General features: G+C 48.7%; 1 protein-coding gene across 2 annotated transcripts; it reads left to right on the top strand.

The window, feature by feature from the left end:
* The first annotated feature begins 639 nt into the window (after nt 1-639).
* LOC108924432 (fibrinogen-like protein 1) lies at nt 640-4,051 on the top strand. 2 transcript variants are annotated; one of them, XM_018735763.2, is made up of 8 exons: nt 640-790; nt 1,286-1,529; nt 1,872-2,043; nt 2,455-2,614; nt 2,748-2,845; nt 3,021-3,109; nt 3,489-3,676; nt 3,767-4,051. In XM_018735763.2, the coding sequence occupies exons 2-8, from the start codon at nt 1,461-1,463 to the stop codon at nt 3,924-3,926; spliced, it is 936 nt and encodes a 311-aa protein (XP_018591279.1). In that variant the 5' UTR covers nt 640-790; nt 1,286-1,460; the 3' UTR covers nt 3,927-4,051. The 2 variants fall into 2 exon arrangements, with proteins under 2 accessions (XP_018591279.1, XP_018591278.1); XM_018735762.2 differs by having other exon boundaries at nt 1,243-1,529.
* Nucleotides 4,052-12,294: the final 8,243 nt, after the last annotated feature.

The following is a 12,294-nucleotide window of genomic DNA, read 5'->3' as shown; positions in this document are numbered from 1 at the left end:
AATTTCTGCTGAAGTGTGAACATAGTTCACATGTTTCCATGGAATTTTAGTGATTAATAAAAATATTTTGCTAAATCTTTCATACAAATGTCCTGGGAAAAGCACAACTTTGATACTCAGTACAGCGTAATGTTTGCCAAAGGCCATGTCATAATTTACTAAAGTCTCCAATAACACACTATTGCGGAGATCTAAACACCAGTTGTTCAATGCACGGTTTGGACCGTGGTGTAAACAGAGTCAACGTAAGGTTACCTGCGTTTTCGTACAATGGATGACGGATAAAGGCAGGTACACATGGATCAAGGGTTCGAATGAGAGAGAGAGAGAGAGAGGGGGGGAGGCAGAGGAAGGGTCTGGAAGAGTTGGCCTTTGTGGATAAACATGAGGAAGAACAAGAAAGGTCGTAACGCAGTTTGCCCGTATTCATATTCAAAGAAGCGAATTTACCACGTTCCATTTCGGAGTAGCTCCGGTCGAACGAAGGAGTGGCTTTTACAGCAGTCACAAGTATGTTTGGGTACTGGTGCAAGAGTACAGGGTACGACATTTTACTAATACACCATGTAGGCAGCATGATCTGTCTGGTAAGTTTTCCTGTACTTCGCAGTACTGCGGTGAGTGCGGTGAATTATGACTGATGTCATCACAGTGCTTTTTAGACAGCGCTCCACTTGATGCCAGTGACGTTCCTCATGAATTTATCTCTGCAGACAAGGAGGGTTCAGCCTCTTCAAGCGGACATGAGGAGGACAGAACATCAGTGGTCACAGTGCAACTATGCTGCTCTGTGAGTAGCATCAACCCACCACAGATCCCTCTACCTCCACTCCACACATGGTCCTATCAGTGACCCTTGGTCTCCATGACATAGGCCATGTCCTCACATTCTTGAGTGATCTGTGGCATGTTCTCCATGAGTACACAGAATCATGGTGGCTATTCTGAAGGTGCTAAAGCTGAACCATTTCTGTTTCTGGGAATGTTTGGAATTTCTTCTGTCTGCGGCAAATTCACCACGAAGTGTTCCAATGTTGACAGTCCAGGTGCTCCTCACCATGGTAGCATGCTGTAGCAAATTTCAAGACTTGAACAGTTTATGGGTGCTGATTTATTGAAGCATTTTCAAACACACTTAATCCCCTTGAAAAGCAAATGTGACGAGCTGTTTTAGAATTATTGATGTCTTACCATGTGGTCAGTCTGGCTTCAGTCTTTGTTTACTGCCATCACGTTTATCAGTTCCATCTGAACATTCTTCTGTCGTGACTCACCACTGGACCAGACTGCTAGATGCTAGATGACTGGATTTAGGAGGTTTGGAGGCATCCATCCTACCAGGCAGAACAACGGATCATTGCCCAACTTGTGCATGTACTGGGAGATCGACGCTTCTGAGCTCCTCAGCTTTCTCCCAACATTGATTCTGAAGGTCCTTCAGAAGATAGTAGAGGTCCAAGATGGGAAAAACTGGAGTGCGGAAGGAATTTATCCTTGCATTGGTGTTCTTCACACATATTTGTGTCTCGGTAAGAAGCTGGTTTCTGGTTCACTTGTGTTTTTCATAATTGCAGACTCAGAATCTCTTAAATGTGTTGTTCTTTATAAACTGTATGTTGCTTCCTCAAATGTATAGACACCACACATACAGTAGTCACAGTTATATCTATTCTGTTACATTTCTTTATGAGATCTGTAGCCTAGACAGCATGTGTCTCCAGTATGTGTTTGCATTCGGTTCAGCGATGAGTTCACGGAACACATTTGTTTCTCGGGGTTGTGCTGTTCTGTGTTCAATAGAGTTGCCCAAATGGCTTCCATATAGCGAGTTTGTGACGTGTGTTTATGTCGTGGGCACCATGGGCATGCAGTCCTCGGATGAGTGCCAGCAGGAGAGGCAACGCCTACAGGCTCAGGTGAAGACCTTAGAAGAACGAGTCGCCAGGCAGCAGATGCTTCTGAACCAGCTGCGCAGCCAGCAGACGCAGATTTCCGTCACTGACGACATCTACGTGGACCCCAGCGGACAAGTGGAGTATACAGGTAGGGTTCATCTTGTCTCTGCTGGACACGTGCTCCCTTACTTGGCTTGGGGACACACCATGTGAAGACCAACACACGAATGAGGCTGAACAAGCCGGCCTCGACTGGACTTCTCTGCGTAAACACCCTCTCTCTTGGTTATTTCCTTATCCTTTGCTGCTCTGTAGGCAGAGGTGACCTACATTGCAGCAGCAATGATCCACAGGGAAATAAAACACTGTGATATAAAGAGGACGGTTAAACAAAGTGGTATGCTTAATTAGTCTCCCAGAACAGTCAAAATTTAGGAGGCCCAGAAAGTGGACTCATGTGAAGAGCTGCATGACCAAGTCATCAAACTGCATCTAAAATGTCCAAAACTCATGCCAGACCAAAAGTAGCTTTGCAGCAGGGCTGACCACCTTTGGCCAGACTGTTCCCAGGTGTACAATGACGGAAAAAGGCAGAGTGGACTGTACGTCATCAAACCCCTCCAGTCACCAAACAAGATGACCGTCTACTGCGACATGAGTGACGGGGGCGGGTGGACGGTCTTTCAGAGGCGGACTGATGGCAAGGAGTCCTTCTACAGGTCAGAAAACCTTCCCCTACGTTGTCGTTGCTCGATTTATTAACAGAAAAGGGAATCAGATGTACCAGAGAAAGACCACGACGGACATAAAGGTTGGTGAAGTTCTTAGCAGGACCTGTTTGGTGTTTCGCAGGAACTGGGCAGAATACAAGAAAGGCTTTGGAAACATGCGTTCCTCAGCGGGAGAATTCTGGCTGGGAAACAACAACCTGCATTACCTGACATCCCAAGGTAGAACCTAGCCCAGCGCCTGACTTACCACCTTGTAACATGATGTGTTAAATCTTATGATGTATGCAGTCTTGTAATATGGTACAAAATATGAGCAGCCGATGTATTTTGCGCTACGAGCAGAGGCACAAGCACACGGTCCCTCTGAGAGATGTCTTGTGACTCTGCTTTGCAGGGGATTACACCCTGCGGATCAACATGGAGGACTTTGATGGCAATCAGAGATTTGCGGTGTACAAACATTTCAAAGTGGCCGACGAGAAGGTACGCAGCTCCTCCTCCCCATCGCGTCGTTATTTTGAGTGGAATTTCACGCGGCTCTCGAAGTCACACGAGCCGTTGTGCAGATTTCTGTAGGAATTTTAAGCGGATAGGATTTCTGACAAAGGCTCTCGTATTTCGGGTCCTTATTGTTCTCCTAAACGCAGCCTTGTGGTTTACAGCAGGACTGAGAAAAGTTTATATTGGACTATACTGCTTCAAAGGGCTCAGATAAAGAAGAACAGTGAAAACACTCATAACAGATGTTTTTACTTATTTTTGGGCGAAAGGAGCTAGTGTGTGTGGCCTGTGAAATTTCTCATGTTTTACGCAACAGGGCGCCAGTGAAGAACAGATCTAGCATGCGCTTTGTGTCCCTCAGGATGCCTACCAGCTGGGGTTCGGCGAGTACACGGGCACAGCGGGCGACTCGCTGGCGGGCACCTACCACCCCGAGGTGCAGTGGTGGGCTAGCCACCAGGGCATGAAGTTCAGCACGTACGACCGTGACAACGACCGCTACGAGCACAACTGCGCGCGGGAGGACAAGGCCGGGTGGTGGTTTAACAGGTCCGCTGCTGGCTTTTGTTTACTCCCAGGCGGGATTCCCGCTGCCGTTCGGCGCCTTCTCACCGCGACTCTTCTGCTCCTCTCCTCTAGATGTCACTCTGCCAACCTGAACGGCTTGTACTACCAGGGCCCGTACACGGCCGTCACGGACAATGGCATCATCTGGTACACTTGGCACGGATGGTGGTACTCTTTGAAATCTGTGCACATGAAGGTCAGGCCTGCCTATTTTGAGCCCAATACAGTGTAAATGTTGTACTGAAGTTGTTACTTGCACTGTAACACCTGTTATATCCACAATACTTCACACAGTATCATTTTAGTTAGTATCGTGTGCCTGATGGGACAAAACTGAGTTACCGAAATAAATCTTTCCAAAACGTGACACTTGCCTCCTTTTATTTGTATGTTTTGTATTGTAATGATACAGCAGAATAACTGCTGATGCCTTAAAGATGATTTCTTTAAAGATAAAATCTCTCACCAGTCTTGTAGGTTCAAGTATTTCATGTATTCTGGCTTCTCCAATTCCGCATTCAGGTATTTTTCCGTGCGATGAAGCTGGTCGCTACAAAAATGTGCCCTTTTCTTCCAAAAGCTGAAGGTACCAGTTCCAACAGTTCTCCATAAGTCAGATTCCAGAGAAGAAACTCGTGGCTGCAGGGTATTTTCCCAGCTTTCGCTTCATGAGGCGAGCCAACAGCGATCTGCGTACGAGGACCTGGGAGACTGACGAGATTCTGTGCCTCTCGTCTTACAGCTGAATATTCTGCTGAATTGATTAACTTTAAATGGTTTCTTTGCAAGACCACCAACCTACGGGTCACACGTGTCCTCAGCCACTACGTTCCCCGGTGCCCATTTAATGCTGTTCACTGTGTATTTCACCATGATCCATTATGCCGACACAACCCAGCCCAAGTTGCACAAATTGCTCTTGAAGGCCTTTGGAAACGGGGTAAAGCGACTTGTGCTGGAGAGCAGTAGACTCCACACTACTAGGTGTTCAGGGCTGCTCGGTTGCTGAAAGACTAGACACATTGAGTACCAGATACACACAGCGCCTCTCAGGTTCACGCAGATCCTGGGATAAAAAAGATAAAAAATGCCTCTCGTTACAGGGAGGGGCGTGGGGACGAGAACGTGTTTGTGGGTTCGGAACAGTTTGTCTGTCGTTACAGGGACAATGCGGTTGTCCTCATTATCTGTAATTTCCTGCCACGCAGGGAAATAGGAAGAGGGAGAGGGAGAACAGCGCGGTGCAACTTTCCCGCTTCACTTTGTTTGGCATCTCATTTATGGAGACGAGACCTGGTCAGTCCACAGGAGGCCAATCCTTGTCAGATGCATCTCCACTTTGTTAAAACACTCTTAGCAGCGTTGCGGGGAGGGAGCTGCTCTCGAGGAAATATGATACCAACGGAACCCACTGTATTGTATGCCAGTGCTGGACAGCGAGGATCTCTTCTTCTGGGCACTATTGTTCCTGACTGGCGCTTTCAGAGGAAAGGGGTCTGGAACATGACACCTCCCCCAGATACACTATCGCTGTGCAGAAGCAGGGTGAAAAAAGAGAACGTCACAAAGAACATTGTAAATGGCTTAATGAGATGTAACGAGATGCGAAATGAATTTCCTCAATCTTCCACGTTTTCAAAGTGCCTCAGTAAGGAAGACAGCAGTGGATTTGTTTCGAAATGCCACGGTCTGCTCTGCGGATCGCACATATGCTTTTATATTGTTCCCCTGCCCCGGGTGGAACAAAAACGGAAAGCAGTGGTACGCGGTGCAGCGGGCGTCACAATGGGCCCCTTCACAGGAACTCAGAATGTGCGCTTTGTGTTTGCCCTCCCGTCTTTTTTCCTACCTCGGAGGAACACAGGAGCGCTGCTGGGAGGGGGGGGGGGGGCGTTCTGTTTCTTCAGCGTGCAGGAGAGATGCGTCCACAAGCCGAAGATGGGAAGGGTACATCTACACAGCTGGGCCATTTTTACTCTTTTACTCAGTTTTGTGTAAAATCAAGGGCACTGCAGCAGGTGAAACCTGGACCTTTTGCATCTAAAGGCAGAAGCTCTAACCACTGCACCACCTACTGCCTCATTTTTCCCTGAAGCGACTTCCAACAAGCTCTATGTAGTGTTATGAGCCCACACACCTTATTCACCGCGGTGACTTACACTGCTAGGTACACTACTCACACTGGGTCACTCATCCATACATCAGTGGAACACACACGCTCTCTGTCACTAACACACTATGGGGGAACCTGAACAGCATGTCTTTGGACTATGGGAGGAAACCCACAGAAACACGAGGAGAAGATGCAAACTCCGTACAGACTGAGCGGGGATCAAACCCACGTCCTCTCACACCACCCAGATGCTGTGAGACAGCAGCTTTAACCACTGCGCCACCTACTGCCTAAATAAATACATTTACATTCATTTATTTAGCTCACACTTTTTTCCATAGAAACTTAACAATATTAAGCTGCACACATCTATCCACCTGTCTACACTGCTCAGCAACTATTACTGTATCTGGCCAGGGTAAATACTCTACCTCACTCAAGAGTACTACAGCAGCAGGTGGGATTTGAACCCACGACCTTTGTTTCCAAATCAGCAGTTATTTAACCACGACGCCACCTGCTGCCCAAAACAACAATATGGATCGGACATCTATCTGTCCAAACACCCATCATCCGTAATAACTGCTTGCCCTAATTCAGAGTCGCAGTGGTCCAGAGCCTATCCCAGAAGCACAGGGTATAAGGCAGTGTACACCCATCGCAAGACTGACAGCACAGACAGATATTTTTTCCATTAACTATTTATGCAGCCAGTAATGTGCCTTTTAAAAATGCATCATAAATGAAAAGGATGTAAAATGATGTATCTATTTGATGCTTTTTTCACCAAAGCAAAATACAATGTAAGGTTACAGTTATTCTTAGAGTTACAAGCTTACAATTATTTATCCCTTCATACAGATGAGTAGTTTTTACTGGAGAAATTTAGGGTAAGTGCCTTACTCATGGTACTGCAGCCAGGGGGGGTTGGAACCCACAACTGTTGGATCCATAAGCAGTAACTCTACCTGCTGTCCTTCATACTTAACTGATATGTTATGGAGACGGAGACAGAAGGAGAACGAGGTCAGAAAGGGGTTCGAGGTTCGAACACCTCTCCGCCTACTGCACCACCTGTCGCCAATGAGGGGTAAAGGGACGATGACGTCACTGAGGACACAGGTATAGAGCGGGTGGGCGGAGCGGCTCTGTTTGATGTCTCTGCTGGAGCGCGGCGCCTCGGTACGTGACGTCTTACACGTGGTCGCGGGTTCGAGAGGCTGTACTTGGTACTTGGGTCCGGTCTGCTGGGTCTCAGGGATGGACCTTAAGGTGGGGTTTGTTGTGCGAAGTATGCGCTGTGGGATTTTTTTTTTTTTTTTTTTTACTTACGGAGCGCACGCGGGGAAGCCGCGGCACTTTAGTCCTTAAGCTCCGCAAAAAGCCGTGTGTGTGTGTGTGTGTGTGTGTGTGTGTGTGTGTGTGTGTGTGTGTGTGGTGGGGGGGGGTTCCGCAAGAAGCTGCATCGGTCCGCAACTAGCGGTTCCATCGGGAAAAGGTTCCTAGTTTGTGGTGTAAACGCAGTGTTTTTACCACACGGACGGACCTTTAAGTTTGCGCCTTTATTTACGGCTCTAGATTCTATGTAGCCTCGGTGTCCAGGAAACGGTGACATCTGAACGGCGTCCGAGGTGCGTCGGTGAATATTGGATGGAGCCCAGAGATACTTTTTTAATCAGGGCTTTGGGGGGATGGATGGATGGATGGAGGAGGATGATGATGAGGAGGAAGATAAAAAGATGGATGGGGAGTCGAGGCAAAGTGCTGCTGCTGCTGCTGGTGCTTTAGCTGCACTTTTCCTCCAAAAATAAAGTGTATTAGTACTGCGGTGAAGTACCATGTTGGCACTTCACTAAAAGCCCTCAGTCCCAGCGAGGTGTTTGTTCTCATCCAGTCGCTTCCAGTAAAAAGCAGTAAATAAATATTATGCTCCTCCTCTGGAAATAACCGCTGCTGCTCTTGACCTGAAGGCTGAAATCAAGGTTTTACTTTCCTGTTGGCTGATCATACTGGAGTGTTTGGCATTCCTAGCTACTGTTTTTCACTGTAGAATGATGTAACCCTGTAATAACATGGTAAACTTGTGCCTCTTTGGGTTCTCTCTGGAAAAGGTGTTGACTGAACCGGTGTCGCTGACCTGTACACCTGTGAACAGTCACACATCGGTGGTCTTCTCGTGAGAAGAGCTCCTTCTGCTGGAATGCACTTCAGAGGGACACGACACCACGTATACGCGAGGTGTTTAAAATGCGGACGTGGCCGAGGCGCCTGGTGCGAACGACTCTTGTGTAAGATCTGCAGAGTCACTCTGGAGGTTATGAATATGATCGAGTGACTCTTCCCTTCTCTCTGCTCGGGTGCGTGTGACCGTGGCTATGAAGTGCTTTACAAGAACACGATGGAAGGAGGAAACAAATTCCTGGTTTTTTTTTTTTTTTTTTCCCCCCCCCCTGCTGTGGCAGGAGGTGTGTAAACTTTGTACTTGTGGCACCATGTGGTCATGGCCTTGTTGGCCACTGTGGGTAGAGACTTCAGCTAAACGAATAGCCTTCATCTCACGTGGACGGAGCTAGACAACCCTTGGGGCGCAGAGCGGGGACCAGGACGTTTTGCTGTTCGATCCATGGTGTGACCGCGAATGTCCACCACCGGCCTGTAGACACGTCTTGATGTAGGAAAGGGCGAGAGGACGATTCCACTCGTACCGAGAAGCCTTCCCTTCCGTGCGGTCGCATTCTGGGTGCCCCCGCTGTGTGCGGGAAATCTGTGCAGGTGAGCGGTGCTCAGGTGTGGCTCGGCTCAAACTCCTCCTGTCTTTGAAGGCGCTCGGCTGCTGGCTGAATGTTCAGCCCCCCTTACTGCAAACATGCTTTGCGCCGTTGCTCAGACATGTCGAATTGCCTAATTGCCGCTTCCAGTCGTACAGTTACTCCTTTTGTTGGTGAGATCTGAGCGTCGCCGTTCAGAGCTGTGGAGAGGAGCTCCACTGTGACGTCACTGTGGGAGGTGGCAGCGTGAGCGCATTTCATTTCTGCCAAAATGGATTATGGCCTTTCGATTTTTACGCTGATCATATACCTCCTGATGGGTGAAGTCACACATGTGACGTTCCATCATCTTGGATGGGTTAGGTCACGAATGGCCACGCGCGGTGGAGGATCGTGAACTTCTCATGCAGGAGTCATGCGGATGGTTGTGTTCGCTGCCTGATTCGGAAACGCCAGCTGGAATAGTAGCGGTGTGAACATAGAAGGGGTCCTGTGATGTAGGACGCTTCCTCACGGTGATGCTTTGCAGTGACGCTCAGTACTGGTCATGTTGCTCCACAAACACTCCTGGTTCCACCATCACTTGTGCACACCGTAGGTTCACCTGAATCGGGCTGGACGGTGTCTGCGGCCTCATAACGGGTGATGAAGCTTAGCTGAGCACATCCCGACTGGTATAATGATAGTGGAGCGGTGCTCACTCTGCTGCTTTCCACCCTCCATGATGTCAGCTGTTCTAAGGTCTACTTCTCCAACGTAGAACAAGAGATCGTGCAGTTAAGGCTTGGAATGGTCAACACCAGGGGAACACAATGATTGTCTGCTGTCTTGAACTTCTCCACTAGCGTAGGACATTAATGAAATCAAAAATGGAAATAAACTTAACTATGACTGTAAATGACTCACGCGCTGGAGAATGACCATCCTGTACTTGGGTGTCTGTCTTACCCGCCAGGTTTGGTCACGTGTCCACTGCTCTGAGTTTGCTGTGTTTACTTCCTCCATTCTATTCCTGGATGAGAAGCTGAGGCACCTGATATGTGTCTGTCAGGTTAGGGGGGTGGGGGAGCAAAAGAAGGTCCTTTGTGGTAACCAGTTACTCTAATTTTTTCCAGTGTCCTGTTCAGGTCTTCTGCCCACAGGTGACAGATGGTCACAAGAACAAGGACATGGCTGAAACAGACAGGGTTCTACTTCGTTGCTTGCAGGTCAAGCACAGGCCCAGGAAAATGATACTTGGTGTTGGTCTCCAGTTTCCCAAGCTGATAGGTTGGACATCTACCCAGAATATAGGTTCCATGTACAGGTAGGAGAGATCAAGTTCTAATTGGGTTCAAGTTTGGTGCTTGGTCTCTGTGGGCGAAAGCTCTCATTTGCCGGTTATTCCATCAGTGGTGGTGTTGGTCGGCATTGATCGTGCATCTATGTATCATAAGATGGGGGGGAAAAAGAAATTTTAAATTAATTTCTATCAGCAGGCGTTAGACTGACAGAGACCGGCACATGTTTGTCCACGTTATCCTGCTTGGTGTGAGGTCACGCCCCAACAAATGTGCGAAAGACATGTTTGTATGGATGAGTGACCCAGTGTAAGTAGTGTATCTAGCAGTGTGAGTCACCGTGGTGAACAAGGTGTGTGGGCTGATAACACCACATAGAGTTCACTGGAAGCCACTTTGGAGAAAAGCATCTGCTAAATAAATAAATGTAAATGTTTGCAGACCAAACTCTGGAGATCACTGTGTGATATTAGTGTGAGGTGTGCTGCTACCTGGTGCTGTCATACTTGTGCGGTAGGTGGAGCAACCTGAACCTCTGTGGACTCAGAAGGCGCACTTGTGACTGAGCAACACTGTGGAATCCCACGTAAGTCAAACGTGTCCATCTGGTTCTGGGTTCAGTTTGGGTCCTGGAAAAACAGTTTGTGGAAATGCTGTATGTCAGCAGCTCCGTTCTGATCTTGTGATGATCTTGTGCTTTTCTTGGCCTTCTGAGGTTGTGCCTGTGGTGGAACAGAGGTCTTTGCCCCATTGATTGCCAGGATGACTCTTGGGTTCTTGCCACTGACTGTTGGACCAGCCCCTGTGGTCCTGAAGGTGGTAAAATAGTGGTTTCTTTCTTCTCGCAGCCCTCATCTCTGTCCAGGTCTGACTCGGATAGAGGGCTGAGGGTCCAAATGTGGGCAGGTGGGTGTGGCCACACAGACCCTCATCTCCAGGGTCCATCTCATGCCCCATGTCGTGTGTGGAGGGAGTAACTGGTGTCACTCTGTTTCAAGGGATGCTCTATACATGTCCTTCGGTTTGACCTTTGGTGCTGAAGCAGCTCTGCTCTTCCAGAAGGTGGCCAGGAGGTGTTTGATCCTAGTGATTGAGGGAAAAGTCATTTAAGCAACAGCAGTACGCAACCGTCTAGGACTGGACTTGAGAACTGAAGGTTTGGCCCTCTTGGTCTTGATGCTGACGCCCAAAGGACGTTCCCTCTCGTCCCGTACGCTTCCTGGAGTCCCACCATTGAACCGTGTGGTGAAATTGATCCAAGGTCACTATTACCGTAGCATGTCAATTTAACGCGAAGGTTGTTGCGAAATACTGCATCCTTTTGGGATGTGTGTGGAGGGCAATTCCTACACTGTGTCCTCAGGCTGAGTCTTTTTGGGAGACAGAAGTGCTGACTGGACATCTTCACTGTTCCAAGCCAAGCAGCCGGAGTAGGTCCACTGAAATGTAGAGCGATGTGCCTTCACGAGTGGCTCTCTCCACGAGTCTCTGGTTATCCTCTGCTCGCCGCATGATTTCCTTCCAAGGCAGACATTCTTGGCCCCTAAATGATGCAGATTAATCCTCCGGAGACATTGTGACTGATTCTACAGTAAGGCTGTTATTTGAGGAAATGGTATGCTGGTCTTACGCACCGCAGAGCAGTTGAGGGATCTTTGTCTTCTGGCTGGTGGCTTTGCTTCCTCTTGGTGTCATGGAGACGCTAATACTGGGGGGGTGGCAAAATTCTTGACCTTATGAGTATCCAGGGTGTTCCCCCTGTGTGAGAGACGGTTGCATATGGCACCATTCCTACACACGAGGTCTGCCTTGACATGGTTTCTGTCTCCATCAATTGTTGGAGACACCTCACACTTTTTACCCACTTACTCTGCTGGGTATTTCCTGTTCTGGCTGAGCAGCTCTCCTCTCCTTGGGGCTCAATCTTGCAAGCATTCGGTCTCAGGCCAGTTGAAGTGCAGGGAGATCAGGTCTGTCCTCCCCCACCTTCTGGTGGCCATGAGCTCAGGCAGGACTGAGGAGGAGCTCAGCGGGAGATGCTCATCTTCACAGGTTCCCTTTCTGGGAACAGCCTGGTGGTGCAGCGGTGCCAACGGCAGGGATCCGTTTTCAACGTTGCTGCTCTCTGGACTCGGAAATAAATGCTCTCCCTGAATTAGCATAATAAAGGCTGCATTTCCCACCTACGAGGGTGTGGGACTTATTTTTTGGTCTTGACCGTGTGCGTGTGCACGCGGGAGCTTTGCTGTGCTCGATTAGACCGCGAACGATCTTTTGAGGTTGCTGGACAAGTTGGTATGTCAGAAACGTCAGGTGAAGTTAATCTCCTCTGCTGCTCTGGATGTTTCTCCTCCTTCCTTCTCTACCCTGGTTGTTTTCCAGTTCAGCCTCCAAGTCTCGCTGTTCGGCCGTCCCATTAGAGCGGCGCGGGGCTGCGCG

This window comes from Scleropages formosus, chromosome 16, assembly GCF_900964775.1.
Source record: "Scleropages formosus chromosome 16, fSclFor1.1, whole genome shotgun sequence".
NCBI lineage: Eukaryota > Metazoa > Chordata > Actinopteri > Osteoglossiformes > Osteoglossidae > Scleropages > Scleropages formosus.
Note: the sequence above shows the minus strand (reverse complement) of the source record. Positions and strands in the feature narration are given on the sequence as shown.

Bases quoted from the DNA above. Each gene is read 5' to 3' on its own strand.
- LOC108924432 (XM_018735763.2), top strand. From the start codon at position 1,461: ATGGGAAAAACTGGAGTGCGGAAGGAATTTATCCTTGCATTGGTGTTC. The intron at 1,530-1,871 runs GTAAGAAGCTGG...ATGGGCATGCAG, and splicing joins TCACACATATTTGTGTCTCG to TCCTCGGATGAGTGCCAGCA. The intron at 2,044-2,454 runs GTAGGGTTCATC...ACCTTTGGCCAG, and splicing joins CGGACAAGTGGAGTATACAG to ACTGTTCCCAGGTGTACAAT.